General features: G+C 42.8%; 1 protein-coding gene across 1 annotated transcript; it reads left to right on the top strand.

The window, feature by feature from the left end:
- Positions 1-3,944: 3,944 nt before the first annotated feature.
- On the top strand, positions 3,945-20,292 carry LOC147311740 (matrix-remodeling-associated protein 5-like). Its single transcript, XM_086266608.1, has 12 exons — positions 3,945-4,357; positions 4,870-5,089; positions 5,263-5,392; positions 6,674-6,915; positions 7,131-7,282; positions 7,961-11,517; positions 12,685-12,826; positions 13,462-13,597; positions 13,916-15,106; positions 15,197-15,404; positions 16,135-16,356; positions 16,493-20,292. The coding sequence occupies exons 2-12, from the start codon at positions 4,896-4,898 to the stop codon at positions 18,629-18,631; spliced, it is 8,313 nt and encodes a 2,770-aa protein (XP_086122734.1). The 5' UTR covers positions 3,945-4,357; positions 4,870-4,895; the 3' UTR covers positions 18,632-20,292.
- Positions 20,293-20,746: the final 454 nt, after the last annotated feature.

Raw genomic sequence — 20,746 nt, forward strand, 5'->3', positions numbered from 1 at the left:
CAGCTGAAAAAGAATACATAATGTACATGATTTGAAATTATGTATCTGTCATGGTCCTGGGTCGTTGACCCAGCGTTTTGTGTTTTGTGACTATTTCCCTCTGTTCTAGTTATTCTGTGTCCTCCCCCCTTGTGTCCGGTTCGGGTTCTAGATTTCCTGTTTTACTTTGTAGGTCTGTGTCTCGTTATGCCCATTAAGTTCCAGCTGTGTCCCCTCCTGTGTGCCATTTCCTCATTACCTGGTGTGTGTATTTATAGTTGGTGTCTGCCTGTGCTCCTCGTCGGCTCGTCTGCGTTCATCCATGTATCACTGCGTTCCTCCGTGTAGCTCTGCATTCTATGGTGTTTCGTTCCTGTCTCTGCGTCTCTCTGCCCCGCACCCCTTTTGTATGGTCTCAGGTTTGTCTTTAGTTTCTCCCAGTTTAGGTTTGTAATTGCTCATGTTGAGTTGCCTGTTTTTGCCACCACCACCACCTTGTAAATAAACATCACTCTGTCATCAGTTCGCTGCATCTTGGGTCCTCCTTTTCCTCCACACCACACGGCTCCCTCCGCCAGCCGTGACAGTATCAGCAAACTTCTCTCCTCCTGGAGCTGTATACTTCCTGAATTCATGAGTCAGCACTCCAGTAGTTGACCTAGATAACACCAAACCCAGGAGATTAGACAGCACTGATGACCAATGTACTTTCTTAAAAAATCTCACCAAGAGAGACAAACAGAACCAGAATACAGAAAAGTTCCTTCAAAAAGCTTTAAGATGCCTTTACAAATAGAATTTTATTTAAATTCATTTAAAGTTTACCAATAATCAAAATAGTCAGTTTAAAAGTATTTAAATCTTTGGAAGTTATTATAGCTTACATAACGTCTGCATATAGTTTGCACACCTGGGTGTCACATTTTGCTGGGCAACTCCTGTCAAGCTCTGTAAGACTGGATGTGCTGCAGATGGCCATTGCACTGCAGTACTGTCATGGCTGATTACTTTGGTTCACTGTTGTGCCGAAAGGTGAAACATCACTCCAATCTCAGGTCGTGTCTGTCCTGGAACAGAGCGTCTTCAAAGATAATGCATTCCCTGCACCCATCGCGCAGGTTCTGCTCTGCAGTCTGCAGGCTTCGATCTGTATTGCATTTAAGCATTCCTATGAACATCGTTACATTTACTGGGATTTGCCAGACATAGTATTTGGAGTTTTGTCCAGATAGTTCAGACTTTAACTCATCACATTAAATTACTTTTTTCCTCTCATGTTCTCAGAGTCTTTTAAATGCAGTTTGACAAACTCCCAGCAGCCCAGGTCTCTTCTACGGAACCAATTTGGTTGGAAAAATTGCCTTTTTTAGTAAATGAAAATTACACTTGTAAGAGGTTAAGCGTGCAAAAGTGAGGGGATCTAATTTTTATCTTGAAGTGACTGCAGGCTGTGGAGTGAGCAAGCAATGCATTCCTGTCTCTGTAAAGCACTTTGAATCACCTTGTTGTTGAATTGTGCTATACAAATAAACTTGCCTTGCCTTGCCTTGCCTTGCCTTGCCTTGCCTTAGTAACATGCAAATGAGATCTTTTTTTTCCAGCAATGACTGGGTACAAATTAAAATTACATACAGTATATTCTGGTAGGGCTCCTTTACTTTGACATTTTTGGTGTTGGCAGGCATGATGATGAAGGATTTCAGTTTCATCTCCAAGCATTTGGTGGACAGATGTGATTGCTTGGTGCAGGGACTAGGGGGTTTGAGGGAAATTGTTAGGTCTAGAGAAACACACTTTGTGGTAACTCTGTGTTATTGACAGGATGGGTGTCTTTTTTTTTTGTATGACCTGGTTTTGTCTAGTGTATTACTGCAGCTTTCAATTCAGCTCAGAGAAATTTGTCAGTAAATACCTCAAAACTCTTGGCCGCCAGCTTCTCGAACTAAAATATTTATTTATTCTTAGAACCAGGGGCCTGAGAGCGGTAAATATTATTTTCTGTGTGCCGATAGCACACAAATAGCATCGCTGATAGCATCCTTTATTTCCTCACTTGTTAAATACAGAAAATTGGACATTTGAGGTAAAGATGCCATGTTTCACTTTACAAAACTGAAAAAACACAAAAACCAAGCCTATAACTGGTGATAAAAAAAAAGAAGCTAAGGGACGGGAGCTAATTGTTTATGCAGCATGTAAACCATTTACTTAATAGTGTGGGTCATTCTCCATAAGCCAAAAGCATAGTGCCTTTAACCCTCATTCTCTTTGCTCCTCTTTTTTTCTCTTGACTCCCTTCATTCATTCTCTTCCCCCAAGGAGCCTTTATATTACATTATGTCTTCATTCCTTACTTGTTTCCAGTTAGACAGACAGTGATTCATTTATTATGGTCCAATACATTCCAATAACAGTGATAAGTATTGTAATGAAGTGAGCTGGGACTGGGCCTAATGCTTTTTACAGTCATATTACAGCTACAGGGAATCGGTGCAGCATGTGAGAGCTGCTAAGCTCTCACAGGCCAACACTGCCTGCAGAGACAAGGGTTATAAGGTGGTGAAGACTGGATCATCTGTTGAAAAACATCAGAGGGAATTTTGCTGGTGAATGTAAAGCATCAAATCCCATCCACTCAGATGTCTGCGGATGTTCACTTGTCGACTGTCAAGCCAGCAGGTATGAACAGTCATTCAGGATTAGAGCAACAATCCATTATTCAGGAAGCTGATGTGAATTCTTCAAAACTTTTCAGTGGTGACCTTATTTGCACATCTGCTGCTGCACTTCAGTACTGCTGCCCCCTGTGGTGAGTAAAAAAAAACAAAACCTTTCAGTTGTGCTGGAAAAGTTTATTGAGAGACCTAGAAACTCAAGCAGTTTTTCTGTCCAGGGTAAATAAGGTGATTTTTTTCTCTCTCAGAAATATCGCTTTAATGACCTAAAGGAATGCAAAGAGCCTCTGCCAGGCGTACTCGCTTGTCACTAACTTACTGTGACAAATGGGGGTGGGGTTACTTAAAGGGGACAACAGCTGAGGAGCATCAGTCTATTTTTGCTGTCCCTTCATTTAAGTCTCACAGAAGGAGGTGTAATCGCCACGTGGTGCCTGAAAATTAGATAAATTTTTAGTGGAACTTGAAAATATGGAACCACATGTTACCAACAGAGGATCTCCCAATTAAGCAAGTTGCAGTTCAGCTTCTGCTTCAGTGTCCTTGAAAAAGTTGTGACACATCAGATGGATTAGAATAAGATGTAGATCCTAACCCAAATGTGTACATCAGAGACAGCCTAAGGGCCAATGAAGAGACAGAGGTCATGTCTTCTGTGTAATTTTTGGTATCATGGGTGCGTTTAATGGTTCGGTGAGGGTAATATGGTATTTTGTGTGCTCAGACTTTTTTCATTGCCCAATATCTTTGATTAATATTACATTAAATTTAGTTAAATACAGAAGTTTACTATTTTTTTCACCAGAATAATCTTCTGGCAGAGTGGAGAAGCCATCTTAATGGCAATAGGTCAAAATCATATTTACTATAATATAGTAATAAGGAGGCTCAGATGGATACCTCATAGTTTGTTTTTTTAGACTCTATCCTATTAATGAGCTTATTTTTGATGTCAGATCAAATGACAATATTTACTGTTCACAAATTTCCACATTTCTGCAGCTTAAATTTAAAAACTGTTCAGACAGTAAGATTAAATGAAATAAGTAAAAGCCAGAAGCCCTCTCGAAATTAAAATTATATAGAAAAAATGACCTAAGTTAAACTTCCTAGAGAAGTTATAAGAGCCTTTATCCGACATAAGAGTTTGCAAATGAGTTTTGGCGTTATTTTCTGACAGCTACACGCATTTGAGAGGAGCAGCAGCCCGAACGCGGTAACTTGTTACCTCTGGGTTTCCAGAGAAAGCCCCTCCTTGGATGGACCCTTCTCCCCGAGCGTCACTCGGTGCACTTCAGTCCAGTCCCCCTTTCCAAATACACATCCACTGTCCCATACACAAACACACGCTCGCACACATTCACACAGCGCCAGACGCTTATGCAAATAGTCCGCTTGCCGCTCCTGCCGCTCTACTTTTGTAGAGACGCATGAAGAACTCTGGATGTTGTTAACATACTTTAAAAAAAAGTTTTGTGGAGTTGGAAAAAAAGTGATATTACTTTTCAGGATTTTCTTGGCTCTCTTCTAAGGTGATAACTTTCTTGGGAATTCACTCCAAGTATCGGACCTGATGGGCGGATAAACTGCATAAATTTGCTTTTAAATTTCCGAACCGTGCAGCTGGATTAAAGTCAGCGTTTGATGGTCAAAATGAATAATTCCATTAAATGATTAACTCCCCCGGACCGAAGGATTTCAAGGTATGTTGTGAAACGCGGTAAAAGAATCTATTTATCTCCAATGCTTCTTGCTCATCAGCATGATTTACTTAAATTTTAACTATAGGTCGAAAAGCTTTCTCATGTTTAGCTCTATAGTTGGTCTGTTGAATTTAAATGTTTGGCGTTTTTATGTTAATTTTGCGATTGGGTGAGAGTAACAGAGCGAGCGAGGGAGAGGGCGGGAGTATTTCTAGCCTCCTAATGCGCCCTTTGACTTAAACCTTCATTCATATATCGCATCAGCCACACCGCTAACTACTTAAGCACACGCATGCGCGTCTGTATGTCTTATACTTAAATATCTCACCTTTAAGACAGGTGCGGTGTTCCAGCATGGCTCTGTGGCTTGAGTATAAGTAAAAGTGTGAGGAGTAGCACTGTGGTCTCTACTTAAAAAAAGGAAAGAGGTTATTTTGACAGAAGTTGTTGGAGAAATTTTGGTGCTCTTTGCTTCTCTCCATTATTCCTGACTTCCTTTTCCTCTTTTGCAGTGATAGTGTACTGTCTCCTCTAGTAAATGAAAATGAATCGGGGAGTGAATGTGCTTGCGGCTTTACTGGCTCTCCTGATGCTGGCACTTGTTGTGCCCACGAGCAAGTCCTGCCCCAGGACCTGTAATTGCTACCAGGCCAATGAAGTCCACTGCACCTTCCGCTCACTGCTCGCTATACCTCCCGGTCTGCCTGCACACACCAGACGCATAAACTTAGGGTATGGAAACACACATACATCCAAAAGAACAAAGTATGCTGCTCACACATATGTAACATATCAGTGATAACGAGCTAAAGCTTTTTTGGGTGTTTTTTATTCTTTTTTTTTAAATCAGTCAACACAGGAATTTTTTTTTTAAAGTATGCAGATGGTGTTTTGTTCTCTGGCAGGTTTAACAGCATCAGGAACCTCCATGACAGGTCTTTGGCTGGGTTAAGGAGGGTGGAGCTTCTGATGCTTCACAGCAATGACCTCCATCATCTTCCAGATGCAGCGTTCAGAGACATGAAATCGCTACAGGTAAACAGGAAGAGGAGAAAGACAATACTTCTGACCTTTCTCACTGGGGTTAGTGAATCTAATTAAACAGAGAGTGGGCAGTTTTATATATAAAACGCCAAATTACAACAAACAGTCGCCTCAACACCCTAATGGGTAGGAGAGACAACATTTTGTGACAGTGGAGATAAAAAGTTACGATACAGTAGACCAGTAACATCTGAAATACTTGTAATTAACACTCTTAATAACACTCTAACTATGAGAGATTAACATTAAAACCGCTTGTCAAAGAAGGTTTCTGTTACTGATAACGCCAGTAATGTATGATTATCAAGATAAATAGTATTTGTCAAAAAGGTTTGGTGTAATTTAGAAACGACGCTACACTGATAAATGTGCCCAAATCCTGCAGTCATACTATTAATATTAAACCGATTCATTAGCTAAAGCTCTGATCTGCAAAACTAATCTAGAATTAATCAATCAAAGCGAACAGTCATCATTTCGTAGATTCAAAACGTCAGCATTTATTTCCTAATTTCTTTATAAGTGATGCATAATTTAGCAATCATCATTCGTTTCACTGCTTGGTGACAGGAAACACACTGGACATTTGAGAAGCAACCTGAGGGCAGAGTTAGCAGTCCGTGGGGAAGTGATATTACTCAACTAGCAATTGTTCCCTTCATCTCCCAGGCAGATGCTGATATATTTGCCGTTCTGTGGTAATAGGATCCATATTTTCATGTGCTGACGTCTTCACATGCTTGATCCGTCAGCAGCTGGAACTCTTCCAGCTCAGTAGCCTCCCCAGAGGGCAGATTTAACGTAAGCCTCACAGAAACAAAATTCCACAACCTGATTTTCATGGTGCGCCTTCTTAAATTTCTGGCGGGATCTTCACACATGGCTGGAATAGCAATAGATTTCTTACAGTTTCCTTTTGGGGAAAGTGCTAAATTTTACATTTGGATAATGAGAAACCCCGCCAGTTCTAGGATATCCTTTTAGTTTGACCCGATGCACAGCATGAATATTTCATCTGGATATGCTGTCAGCAGTAGTTTTGTAAATGTTTTAACTATTTTCTTGAAATCTTTGCCTGTATTTTAAAAAAATTACTCAGGATAAGTTGTTTCTACTTGGATTTTTACACATCTCTTTATTCTCATGTTATAGACTCATGTTGCCAGCATGTGGTGTCCAGTAACCGACTTTTCTTTTCCTTTTAAATCAGCCTTAGATGTCTGTCCTAATCCTCCATTCCTTCTGCTCATTTCATTTCCTTTATTCCCACAGATACTAAAGCTAAGCTATAACAAGCTGAGAGAGATCTCTTCATCGCTGACCTTCTCTGGCCTGACCTCACTGCTCCGCCTGTATTTGGATCACAACCTCCTCCAGCACATCCACCCCCGGGCCCTGCTCCAGCTGCCTAGCCTCCGGCTGCTTCGTCTACAAGGAAACAGGCTGCATCAGTTGCACCCTCACACTCTATGCACATTGTCCCTACTGAATACATATTACTTTTCCACACTCAGGTGAGCTTGTACACTTCAAACATTCAATGTAATAATCAGTGCGAGGGAAATCTGGTTTTAAAAGTATAACCAGATTTAGTTCTGCTGGTAGTCCTGAGAGTGAGGGCAACACAGTAATTGTTAACTTAAATTCAGTCCAAGCAGCCATCTGCTTTGATTCAGACTCTGCTTTCCCTCTGTTTTCATATCAGTTTTTTCTTCTTCCCTTTCTTTAGACACCTGGACCTCTCCAACAACAGTCTAACCACCCTGCCCAAAGACGCTTTAGCAACAGCACCTCTGCTGGAAACTCTTATGCTGCAGGCTAATCCGTGGAGCTGTGACTGCAGGATGAACTGGTTTCTTTCTTGGACTCTGGCTCACCCAGGTGACTGCCATTCCTGAAAAAATCATTTGTTTACACTTATTGTTTTGTCTCTCTAACGTGTTCAGAAGAAGAAATAGATAAGGTGAGAAGGAACATTGGGAACGGGCTGAGAAACAGAAGATTGTTTTGTTGATATTTCCACTTTATAAGCCGAGACCGAGAGCTGCATGCCAAAACCATTCATTTTAATGCATCTGGTTTTGTTATCTGAGAACCTTTGGCCACTACCGCCCTCCACCTGCTTTTTGTCACAAATTATTCATTGTTTCTCCCCATTATCTTCCAGTGTGTTTTGTGGCTGTTATTGAGATGTGAGAGAAAGCTAGGCCGTGAAATGTGTCTCACTGATATGCCAGACTTAACTTGCCATGACTAATCCATGATGACAGCACTGATGTGTGTCCACTGAAATATAGGCTAATGATTCCTGTGTAGTAATGAAGTGATGCATATTTCTGATTTATGTGTAAATTAAGTAACCATACCTAATTAGTAAGAGATATAAAGTGTAATGAATGCTTAAAATATGCTGCCATGACTAATAAATGACTATAATATGCAGTTATATGTTGAAAGAGCTAAAACGTGCTATTGTGTATTTGCATAGCTGCTATGACATTAGATATGGTAAGGCTGTCTTTTGTGATATCATTTTCTCTGTTTCCCTCTTTCAATTAGGCTTGATGAAATGTCCTGGTGGCCCACAGTGTCCATTATGTACATCCCCCAATTCACTTCAAGGGCAGGGCTTGCTTGAACAGACTGCTTTAACGTGCAATTCACCAGTGATCCCGTCTCCAGGAAAAGAGGCACCTTTAGGGACAGAACCCAGTGAAATTAAATCAAGTGAGACCTTCAGAGAGCCCTTAGGCAGTGCCTCACTGGGTTTGTCTGACCAGCAAGGGTACAGTGTTGATCTGAGTTGCAACATCACTCAATCAGCCGACTCCCAAGATATTGCTCCTCCTCCAGATCTCTCCGTGTCCTCATCTTCTCCTCTTCCTCTCGCTCTCTCGCTCTCTCTGGAGTGCCCCGTGGAGAGACAGAGCTATGAGAAACTTTGGAGGATTCTGGCTTACTACAGCGAGACTGCAGTTCGCCTCGAGAGGGAGATCATGCTGAGTAAATCCCCAGCGTTGGCCTACCGCTATAGGCAGGCAGCAGAGACAGATGGATATTATCACACTGGAGTCAAAGCTTCTGTTAAAGCCAGGCCTCAGTGGTTAATGCAGCCAGCTATTAGCATTCAGCTAAACAGAGCGCAGTCTAATGGACATAAGGTTCAGCTTATATACTCAACAAGAGTTTCTGCTCATCTTGACCCTACCTCTCAACTCTCATCATCCTCTGCTGCTTCTCACCCTTGGGTGCTGATTTCAACTAATCATACTACCACAGCACTGGCAGCAGTAGCAGGCAGTAAAGTACAGCTACCCTGCCCAATTCTCACTTCTGGCAACCCCAAAGCACAGTGGATTCTCCCAGATGGATCTGAACTCCTCTCCCCCTCCAGCACCCTAGATGGCAGGCTCCGGGCTTCAGGCTTTGTTTTACTGCTACAAAATGTACAACTGTCAGATGCTGGGATTTACTACTGCGTTGCCAGGGCTGGAAGGGACGTAGATGTTCTTCTTCTGCATCTGGCAGTGGAGGAGTCCTCTGTTCCGCATTTAGGAGAGCAAGTGGGGCCTCCTGTCACAGGGACAGTTGGAGAACCTGTCAGTTTGCCTTGCAGGATGTCTGGTTCACCAGAGCCTTATTTAAGCTGGATTTTGCCAAATGGAAATGTGGTACGCCGAGGAACTGCTGTGCCAGGTGGACTCACCATAGAAACAAATGGGAGTCTCTATCTGCCTAACCCCTCCCTGAGGGATGGTGGTCATTACCGCTGCACTGCAGTCAACCACTATGGTAGAGATGCTCTGTCAGTGCAGCTGATATTAAATTCACAGCATATCCCTGCACTTAGGACTTCGTTTCCCAGAGGACCACAGTCTGCTGCTGGCCGGTCAACCAGGATAAGAGCTCCTTTATTACGTGACATGAATGAAGGATCAGGGGACGGAGAGGAAGTGGAAGAGGCGACTGTTGGAAATAGAAAACGCCCAGTGTCGTTTCAGGGACCCCCAAACAGACGCTATCCGATTGGAAACCCACGAAGACGTGGGCCTGTAAGAGAAGGCTCCCGGAGACGAGGCGGTGCAGCTTTTTCATCCACAGACCAGAGAAGAAACCTCTTTGAGAACAAACGTAGAGTTAGCACGAGCAAAAAAAAGATAGATCCGCAGAAATGGGCTGACCTTTTGGCTAAGATACGTCAAAGGACTGCTCTCGCTAATCGTGGCCAACTTATCACAACAGAAAAGCCCACAGCTGCACCGGTCCAAGAAGCTGAAGACAGAGTCACGATAGAACACGAGGAAGATGATGATACAGATAGAGGTAGAGGTCAGGCAGCAGGAGTGGAAGCAGAAACTGAAGGGTCGTCTGTTGATGATATAGTTCTTCAGGAGGAAGAGTTACAGCCCATTCAACCTGTTAACACAGGAAGCCCGACAAAAACAGAGATAAAAACAGAGACTGAAACAGACTCTGAGACAGAAGAAGGTACAGAGAGGTCAACAGAAAAACAGATAGAGAATGAGACAGACACACTCAGGCAGGCACAAACACAAACACAGACAGCAGCAAACGCAGTGACACGGAAAGAACCGGTCACATCTTATCCAGTGTCAGGAACAAATGAAATTGTCCCAGAACCAGTTGAAGGAGATGAGCGAGAAGTGAACCCCAATCCATCAAGAACGAGACCACAGAATCCCCGACAGCGGTTCTTCCCTAATTTGGTGCCAAACTCCCGCCCCCAAAGACCTCGGAACTCACACAGGAAGATTGGACAGCGGAGACGAATCATCAACAGGCCCAGGGTGCAACTTTTGACCCCAAACCAACGTCCCCTGGAACCCACAAACCCAATAACCCCTGCTGTGACACCTGACACCACTACAAATCAAATCAATATGTTGTCACTGGTCTCAACAGCCACATCTGCGGGAATTTTGTCGACACAGAGAGACCATATTAAGACTGCTCCAAACGATGTTGCTCTGAATCTTTTTGGCTCTGCTTCATCATCTTCCTCCCCCTCACAGACTCCCTCCCCCTCGTATACAAACAGATACACACCTACAGCTATAATGACTCACTCAGGCAAGAGACCAGACAGGGAAGAGATACCAGACAGTGAAGAGTCCACTCTTTTCAGCACACCAGCACCCACTCATTCTAATTTTGTCATTTCAGAAACACATGTGCCAGGCACACATACCTTAGCACACAGTATACACAAACACACAGAAACACAAACAGCCTTAGGCAAGCATATTGACACACCCCCAAACAAACACAGTGAAAAGCTGGGGAAGAATTTTGTGAGCATACTATATCAGTCTTCCTCTCCAGCAACTCACTCCTCCCTTGTTTCAGTTTCCAGTGCAGCTACTGCAAAAACCATAACAAATCCTACAACTGCCCCTAAAAAGGTTTATTCTAATGCAAATGCCAGCAGCTCTAAAAGTACATCTTCTGCTATGACTAATGAGTACAAGCTTCCCACAACAACTGCAATTAATCCTAGGACTACAAGTTCCACCATATTTGCTAGGACTATTATTCCAACATCTAGCACTACCAGACATACTGCAAGTGCTTCTACCTCTGCTACACCTATTCTTACACCTACTACTCCCGCTACTATTCCTGTAGTTGAACTCTTTACCACTACAATAAACCCTAATAATAATGCTTTGATTTCAACTACTACCGATACTAGCACTACTACTAGTAGTTCTTCAAACTCATTCATTGTTACGTCCCGATTTCTTAACCCTCCATCTACTGCTACTGCTTCTACTACATCTGAAACTACTAAAACTACTACTACTACTACCACTACTCCAACATTTACAGTTTCAGTCAAAATTCACTCAACTTCTAGGGCAGCTACGCCTAGCACACTTTCCAGTACCGCTGCAATAATGACATCAGCAAATACCAAAACATCATCCCGGGAGAGGCCAAGCATCGACCTAGCTGACCCCAGAGAGAGGCTTGCCTCTGGTGCTCCAAACCAGAGTCGGACCCCCACTGACTGGAAAAACGCCGGCGCTAATTCAATTCCAGATTCACACAGCAGCAGGACTAACTGGTCCCCTTCATTCCCTGTGGCTCCTGGGGTGAGTCCAAATGAATTCAAATAACATTTCTATTTTATAGGTAGTGCTACCCAAAATGGGCTTTAAGGCAAGCACACACATACACACACACACGCGCACACACACACACACACACACACACTACAAAGAGAATAACAGCCAAACTAGGACCACCATTTGTTCTTTTCTAGTGTTAATTCAATTGCAAATTAATGTTTCCCCATTTTTACTTGCTTTTAGTCATTTAGTAATTTATGCAGTGGGTAATTTCTTTAAGTGCACTTTTAAATGTAATTTGCAGTTTATATACACACAACTCACATTAACATTTCTTTACCAAGTGAGTGCCTCTGATGCTCCAAACCAGAGTTGGCTGACCCAGAAAAAAACAACACACACACACACACACACACACACACACACACACACACACACACACACACACACACACACACACACACACACACACACACACACACACTACACCCAACTCTGCAAGCCCTTGGGGCAAAATCTAGATCTCCAAACAGTCTAATCTCTATCCACATGACCTGCAATTAAAATTAAAGGATGTTTATGGCAATTCTACAATTTCATGGATTCTCCAGAGCTCTGTCAGAGATCTAAAGAAAAAAACAAAATTAAAAACACGTGTTCCACAATCAATAGCATTATGTGTTGTTATGCATTATGTGAGTCTAATCCCATGGGATTTAAAGTAATCAATTGTTAATTAATTTACAGGCCTTGTTGGCAAGCCTCAGTAGATTAAAAATCTCAGTCCACCAACAAAAACTCTAAGTCTGAGATCACTGTGAAGCTATATTATATATCTTATTCCACAATATCACTATTTAATAAAAAAAAAAAAAAGAGCAATAAGAAACATTTTACAAACTGGCAGTTTTTAATTAGCCCCTGTGAATCAGACTTTTCATGCTGATTCATAACTTCACAAATGTGTTTTAATTTGCCTGCTTGCTGTAGGTTGTTGGAAGCCCTCCAGTCACTGGCTATTTAGTTAAGAAAATGAAACTCAATGGCCAACCTAATTCAGGCCAACATAATGAAACATTTTAAACTTGTAAAGTTTAAAATGTTTCATTAGTGAATCCCAGATATCTTTAAAGGTTTGAATATTTTAAAGGAGTCAAATTCATTATCCTGTGATTTAATGTGCTCTTGTAGGCTCCAGTCGTGAGATCCAGACCAAGGATTGCAGACCCGCACGTCAGGACAGTGTCATTCCCAGCAGAGAGCACTGCCAGGCTGACTTGTGAAGCTAAAGGAGAACCAAAACCCACCATCACGTGGATTAAAGTCGCCACAGGTGTGCACACTGCAGCATGCATTTATTCTAACATACCTTAAACAAAACACCCTGAGCTATGTCAGTGTGTAATCCAGTTTACCGCCACTTTAAATCTGTTGCATAAACTCAAATCATGGAACAGGCTTCATGTTTATTCTTTTAATTTTGCTGGAAAACGCAGCAGTGCTTATTTCGCATTCACCAGTTTATTGCATATGTGCATGTCTGTATGGTATGGTCTAAAATCTATTGACTTTGCATTTAAAGCAGAGTAATTAAAGGTTTACACTCTGAGGTCACTAATGCTAAAGGAAATAAGCGTCAGCTTTAATATGTGCTATGAATGAATACAAACACATTTTACTGTGATGAAAAAAAAACCCCATTAACAACCAGCATATACACTGGCATGGACACAATAGGCTTTTCTCTAGCTTGCCATGTGGGAAAGACATCGCAAGCAAGTAATGGAACATTTTGTGCACTGCATCGCTGACTTTACTTCATGCTGTGCCATTTGGTGTGCCCCCGTTCCTCCTTTCCTCTCTGTCTCTTTCTCACCCTCTTAACGTTTTTCCTCACTCTCTTTGCTCGTTGCTTCTCTTTGTGTGCGTCTGTCTGTCTTACTCTCTTGCTGTATGTCTTTCACTCAGGAGCGGTGATGTCAGTCCACTCCAGAGCTCAGCGTTTTGAGGTCCTGTCAAATGGCACCCTTGTTATCCAGAATATTCAGCTGCAGGACAGGGGCACATACATCTGCAGTGCACAAAGCATGCTGGGTCGTGATAGGTGAGGTTACGGATATATGTTATGCATACAGTATGGTTGTGTAATGACAACAGGGCATAATGTATTTAATATTAATGACATCAGCCTACAGTAATGTGTAATTAAATTACTCAGCATAATGTATATTGTGGTGCAGTTATGCTTGTTGAGTCTGTTGTTATAACAGCAAACAGTGACATACGCAGTAATGCAAACCTGCATATATAAAGTATGATTTGGTGCCTCTTATGTGATTTCTGATAGAGTCATGCATTGTGTGTTTGCCTTTGCATATTTCATAAATTGAGGGGTTTTTTTTGCCCGTCTTCTTCATGGCAGGTTGCTAACGACCCTGGAAGTTTGGACTCGCCCCCCTCGTATGCAGCTGGCTAGTTACAGAGAAGCCACCATTCATCAGGGCGGAGAAGTGCACTTGGAGTGCCAAGCGGATGGTGTTCCCGCCCCTCTGCTCTCGTGGGTTCTGCCAGATCGTTCTGTCATGACATCTGCTGGCCCCTCCACCAGTCGAATCAGCGTGGACACGAATGGAACTCTTCATATCTCAGTAACTTTACCCAGTGACCGAGGAGTGTATCGCTGCGTGGCCTCCAACTCAGCTGGTGCTGCCAGCACCTCTGTGCGTGTACACGTGTCCTCGTTACCTCCGGTGATACAGCAACCCAGAGAGGAACACCTGCTCTTGTCTCCGGGGAGGCCAGTTTATGCTCACTGCTCAGCCCGAGGTGCCCCTCCACCAACTCTCCGCTGGCGAATCCCAGATGGGACCCTTGTTCGCCCATCCCAGTTTCTCCACGGCAACCTCTTTGTCTTGACCAATGGGACACTGCATATTCGAAAAGTCGGGCCAAAGGATTCTGGGAGCTATGAGTGCACAGCAAGTAATGCTGTGGGGACCGATAAGAGAACAGTGAAGTTAAAAATTGAAGGGGGAGCAGAAGGAGAAAGAAGACAGGGAGAAGTAAGTCATAAAGGAGTAAAAGCTGTTGCTACTGAAAGGCCACCTTCTTCATCACTCATTAATGACACAGGTCTGAGTATCTCTAACCAGCCCTCAAATCCATTTAGCTCCCCTAAATCTCCCTTGGAAAAATCCAAGACGTCGCTCACCTCAAGCTCTTCTCACTCCTCATCTAACCCTTACCGGTCCTCGAACTCATCACCTAAATTTAATAAAACAGTCACTGCCTCCCACACACACTTTACCAGTGTCAAAAAAACAAATTCTTCTTCCCTTTCCCCACCCTCCACGGGGTCAATAAATAAGAATAAAGTCTCACCCAGTATAACCAACACAAGAGTTGCTTCCCCTACAGACAGGAGAGCATCTACTGTTTTGAATCCCTTGCTCCTCTCCCCTTTTAGCAAAGCCCGTATTATTTCTACATCACCATCTAGTTCTACTGTCCCACAAGGGGGGATTTTACAGCTTCACTGCTCCGTAACTGGCAACCCAACCCCTATCATTATCTGGAGGACCCCCAGCAGGAAGCTAGTGGACCAGCACTTAAGGTACTGGGAATGTCCACATTTGTATCACTACATATGTTGTTGATTTTAATAGTACTTCATCTAATTTAATTATCTACGTTTGAATGAAAGTTTTGACCGGCGTTTGAAGGTGCATCCTAACGGTACCTTGTCAGTCCAAGCTGTAACGGAGAAGGATGCTGGAGACTACCTGTGCATTGCACGGAACAAGGTCGCAGATGATTATCGCCTCCTGCGTGTTACTGTAGCTGCGAAACCCGCCACGATTGAACCAAAACAACTGCTCACTCAGATGGTGTCAGTCGGGAAACCACTGAAGGTGAGCAGAAAAACAGAAATGTAATTAAATTGCAATTCTCAGCCGCTTCTGATGCAAAGTTTGTTTGATAAATGCACACAAGCGATTAATATTTTATTTCCAGTCTGTGTTTCTCACTCAATTTTATTTGAATCTGGGTTGTTATTAAGTTGTAGTGTTTGCACTGCATATTTCCCGTGAAATAATTCAATTCATTCATTCATTTGATGCTGTATTGTTTAAAATGTCTGGCAAGAAATGTCTAAATCTGAACTGTCCCTCTCTTATATAAGTTTACTGTTGAGTTTTAGAGTTATTTCGTGCCAGGGTTGGTACATTTGAGTCCTAAAGTTCAGGTTTTAAGTTGGGATCTAAAAATGTTTTATATTATTTGGGTCAAAAAAGAAAGAAAAACCTGCTGACGCATAAATGTGCAGCTATGAATCATCAGCAGTGTTTTTCAGCAGAAAATAAAGCACACATCAATATTTAAAGGCTTGGTGAAAAATGTCAAGAAAAAAAAAAAACAAAGCAAGTGTGGGATTTTTAAAAATAATTATTTTAATTTAAAGATTTATGAGCTGTGTTTTAGTGTGAGTGTGAAATTTGTAGTGGCTTAGATGTGTTTTAGAGTGCAGCATGTAGTTGTTATTTATCATTTATAATGTTTCTTACGACTTCAGCTTTCATCCCAAACAAAAAGTCAACAACCTTTTAAATCATGCATCACTGGAACACTGATCCTCTGCAGGTGGACTGCCAGGCATCAGGGCTGCCTGACCCAGCTGTCCACTGGACCTTACCAGATGGAACCATGGTGAACAGCGTGTTGCATGGGGAAGACAGAGGAGGCCGAGAACAACGACTAATAGTGTTCAGCAATGGGACGTTACTGGTTCCAGCAGTAAGCGCTGGAGAAGGAGGAGAGTATACGTGTTACGCTGAGAATCAAGGCGGCCACGACACCATGAAGGTAAGACAAGTAATTTCTTCATCATTTTAATTAAAAGTCTTTGTCATGAGCTGCATGAGTTATGAGTGCTTTCAAACTGAAGCTTTTACACAACTAAAAACACTAAACAATTAAATCATCTGTTCATCCTTTCAAGGTCAAAGTAAAGGTTATGATGACATCTGTTCCAACTTTTACTGATGACAGAAGCTACCATGTCATGAAAGTACGCCAGGGAGCAACGGCCCGAATTCCGTGCCGAGCCACAGGAAACCCTACCCCTACAGTGACGTGGTTCAACCCTGCAAACCGTGTTATCCCACGAAGTTTAGGATCTGGTTATTATTTTGAACGAGTAGTGGTGGTTTCAAATGGCACTCTGGAGGTGCGCGTAGCTCAAAAGATCGACACGGGAAACTATACGTGCCAAGCAAGCAACTCAGCTGGGGAGAGGAGCAGGGTGGTCAGGCTTGAGGTGGAGACGCCTACCTATGGATTGCGTGGCCGAGTGGAAGGTGGAGGTTGGAGCAATAATAGTGGAACTGACACCAGATCAGGGGACAACATTAACAATGGGGGGATAATCCGCTATGGATTGTCTGGAATCACAGACAAGCTGCATAACAACAGCAGCAGCAATGACAACGATAATGAGAGGATAAGAAACATTGTACCAAGCAGTGGTGTTAATTTGGCAATCAGTAGCTCTAATCCTGTCCTTAAGAATGATAGTCAAAATGGATTTAACGGACTTGTGAGTGGAATTACAACAAAACTGAGCAGTAGCGTAATCAGCGTGGGGGTGAACCGTGCTAGGAATGTAAGCACTAAAGCAGATAATACTGGAATTAATATGAATAGACCTAGTATTATACACAACAGCAACAGTGTAGGTAACAGTCGCAGCACAGTTAGAGAAGGTAGTGCTGAGAGAAATCCTGCACGGAATATCAATGAAGTCATTGCAGGAAAGGCTAGTAATGACGCTAATACGAGCGGAGAAAATGGCAGGTTAAGTGGTAATTCGAGAAATGCTGGAGGCTTTAGTAGCACTGTGTCTAATAAAGCAGTTGGGACAAGCACACACAGAGGGGATGATTTTAATAGGAGCGGTAATCTAGGAAGGACTGACAGCAGAAATGGTGGTGAGTTAAGTAGTAATACTGATGCTAAAAACTCCCCCAACACAGTACTGGGTGTAGCAACGGCGGTGAAGCAGCAAGCAGTTAAAGGTCAAACTATTTTTTTGCCATGCCCTTCCCAAAATTCCCGTCAGTCGCGTCTGTTCTGGCTTCTGCCTGGGAATGGCATGTTGCCATCTCCCTACTATGGCAGTCGTCTTACTGTGCACCGAAATGGTACCTTAGAGCTGCGGGGTGTTCGAGGGAGTGATGGTGGTGTCTTGGTTTGTGTAGTGAGAAGTGAGAAAGGAGAGACAACAATGCGGGTGGAGCTGGAGGTGTCAGACCAGCAGGAGGAGGTCAGATCTCCACACAGGGTAGAAAGGGTTGGTTTAACAAAGGTGCCGCTCTCAAGAGGATTAGTGGAATCAGAGCAGTCCTTAAGCTCAAAGCCAGCGTCACCTGTGCTTTACCCGAGAATCTCAGTTACTGAAAAGCCTCGGCAAAGTGCAGCGAGATTGCCTTCACCACCTCACCCAGTTGGCCCCCCATCCTCAACTGGCACTGCCTCAGCGCCCACTGTGATCACCCAAACAGCCTCTCTTGTGAGCATCATTAATGGAGAGACCCTTCACCTGCCTTGCCCTGCTTCTCAAACACCTGGCTTTACCCGCAGCTCATTCACATGGACCATGCCCAGTGGCAAGGTGCTGTCCCAGGGTGAGAGTGATGATTCAGGCCGTTACTTAGTCCAAGAGGATGGAGCATTAACAGTGCAGCAGGCCTCTGTGTTCGACCGTGGCACCTACACCTGCAGATCCACGAGTTATGACTCTTCCTCAGTTTCAGTGATCACAGTTCCTGTTATTGTCATCGCCTACCCTCCGCGCATCACAACAGGCCCCTCCCCTGTGACCTACACCCGCCCCGGTGTCGCTGTGGAACTGCCCTGCCTGACCATAGCAACACCCCGGGCGACAGTTACCTGGGAAACACCAGACCTGATGCAGCTGAAGGTCATGGCTCAGCCTCGCATTTATGGGAACCGCTATCTTAGCCCTCAGGGTTCTTTAGTGATACAAAAACCGACAAGCATGGATACAGGATTTTACAAATGCACCGCCAAAAATGTGATAGGGGTGGACACCAAGGCAACCTACCTGCATGTTATATAACCGGATGAGATGACAATACACGCATACACAATGTCATGTAATAGAAACACAGAGACTTCACTTCTTTGTACTGGTGTATAACCTGTTTGAGTGCTTACACTCTGTGTCCCTGATGCCCAAAGAAACTGCAAACCCCTGTGTGGGAGATACTGATAACTCTCAGAAAGGACACATTGCTGATATACAGTTTATGTCTCATTTATGTATTTGAGGTTTTGAATCAGGGGTTGAAAAACAGGTACAATGTTTCATGCAGGTGGTCTACACATTTGGTGTCTCACTGGTGTAAATCCTGTTTTTAATTAGTGCTCATTTCATCATTGTGGCAAAAACGCTGCATTTTTTCCTGCAGAAATGGTCTTGTTTCTCCACCGTGTGCTAAAATGTAAGAAAGGGGGAATAAGAGCAAAATGAATTGTTCACCAATACAATAACATCTTTTCTTTCTGTGTTTATTTGTAAAATGTAAAAACATTTTCAACCCTCGTGTGAAAGATCAAAATGCGCTATATCCATTTAACACCGGCTCATTATTTAGCTTTATTACTTTACATTTCTGCTCTAACACTGAACAACAATGTACTGCACAATGTAGTATAGCAATTTCACACTATGCACTGTGGCCCTCGGCCTTTTTAGACATGACCTTACCAAGGTGCATGTTAGCAAATGGATTAGACATTAAAAAGTCTTTAAACCAGCTGACTCTCTAGTCCAAAAACTGTGTAACATCCATTTTGCTCCATTTTGCATTGATAATAACACAGGTTAGTTCACTGCTGGTGAGTCGCCCTCCTATGAGTGGTTGGTCTGAAACTGGAGCATTTCCAGTAGCGAGAGTACAGCTGATGTAAGCCGTCTTTATCTCTGTGCTACATGTGATAAACAGCAACTTTTTTGCAATTTATATGTTAAACCGCTTATCTGCCGATAACGTTCTGCCAGCGACGCCACACAGCATCGCACAACATGTCAGTTTTTCCTTCACAACTGTTTCCATTCACATAGGTACAAATGTAATGTCACATAATATGATTGTGTTACATCTGTTGTATATTTTAAAAAATGTTCTTCTTGGGTTTAAAAATGTCATTTTAAAATGTTGTATTTTCATGTGCTAACTAGGTTGGATTTGTTGCGGTGGTCTATATGTAACAAACCAGGAAAAAGAATCGTATTTGGCGCCATTATTTGCACTGAACTGCTTTCGTTAAAGCGTTCACAGGCATGTTGATGGAGGGCTTCAGTGTTATGATCTACTCGAAAAAGCAGATTCTTCAGGACTTTGTACTCACCTTCTGATTCCATTACATTTTCACAGCACTAATGGAGCTGAACATATGGTACAAAACATTTATGTTTCAACAAAAGCCAGTTTTTGAAGAGTAATGTTCAGGATTATTGTGATATTAACTACTGTATAGATGTCTGTCGGTACAAGCACCTGTCTTACGCCTGTGCACAAAGCCAGGAGGTCATAGTTATATGTAGTCACTTAATCATTTTTTAAAAATATTGTCCTTAAATTATTTGCCTTGTACAAACTCTGTTGTTAGACAGTCTTAAAGGGAGAATTATTATTAAATATGAATATGTTTGAAGTCTCACTTGCCAGTGATGAATGCTTCCTAGACTTTTAACACCTTCATTTTATAAATAAAAATGGGAAAAAATGAAATGTCAGTGGTTGAGTTTTGTTCTGAAAAGCAGCACGGTGCAGACAAAGAGCGAGTGCTAGTTTTTGGAGTTAGAAGGAAAAAAGAAAACACCTCGTGGGAGGGTGGGAGCGCAGAAGGAAACTTTTCCTTGAGTGTATGATGAGAACAGAAACTCCTTATCCGTGGCTCAGCTGTCAGACGAGGAAATGGGGTCTTAACAGTAGATGAGACACATGTTGATGACATCATATTCGCCTCTCTGGGAAATGCAATAAAACTCCCAACAGCCTGCAGAGCAGCTCCACACGCCACCATGCATGAGCTCACACCTGGTGTTTACACTGGGAGTCCAGTAAATAGGCGATGAATACTTTTGATTAATCCTGACCTTATGTACTGTATATACGAGCAGTGTGACGGTGCACTATATTGGCCATTAGTATAAAAAAAAGTTATT

The sequence above is a fragment of the Aulonocara sp. 'chitande type north' Nkhata Bay genome, linkage group LG16 (genome assembly GCF_057382095.1).
Source record: "Aulonocara sp. 'chitande type north' Nkhata Bay isolate Kocher_YH1m ecotype deep benthic linkage group LG16, A_spYH_male_GT1.1, whole genome shotgun sequence".
Lineage (NCBI taxonomy): Eukaryota > Metazoa > Chordata > Actinopteri > Cichliformes > Cichlidae > Aulonocara > Aulonocara sp. 'chitande type north' Nkhata Bay.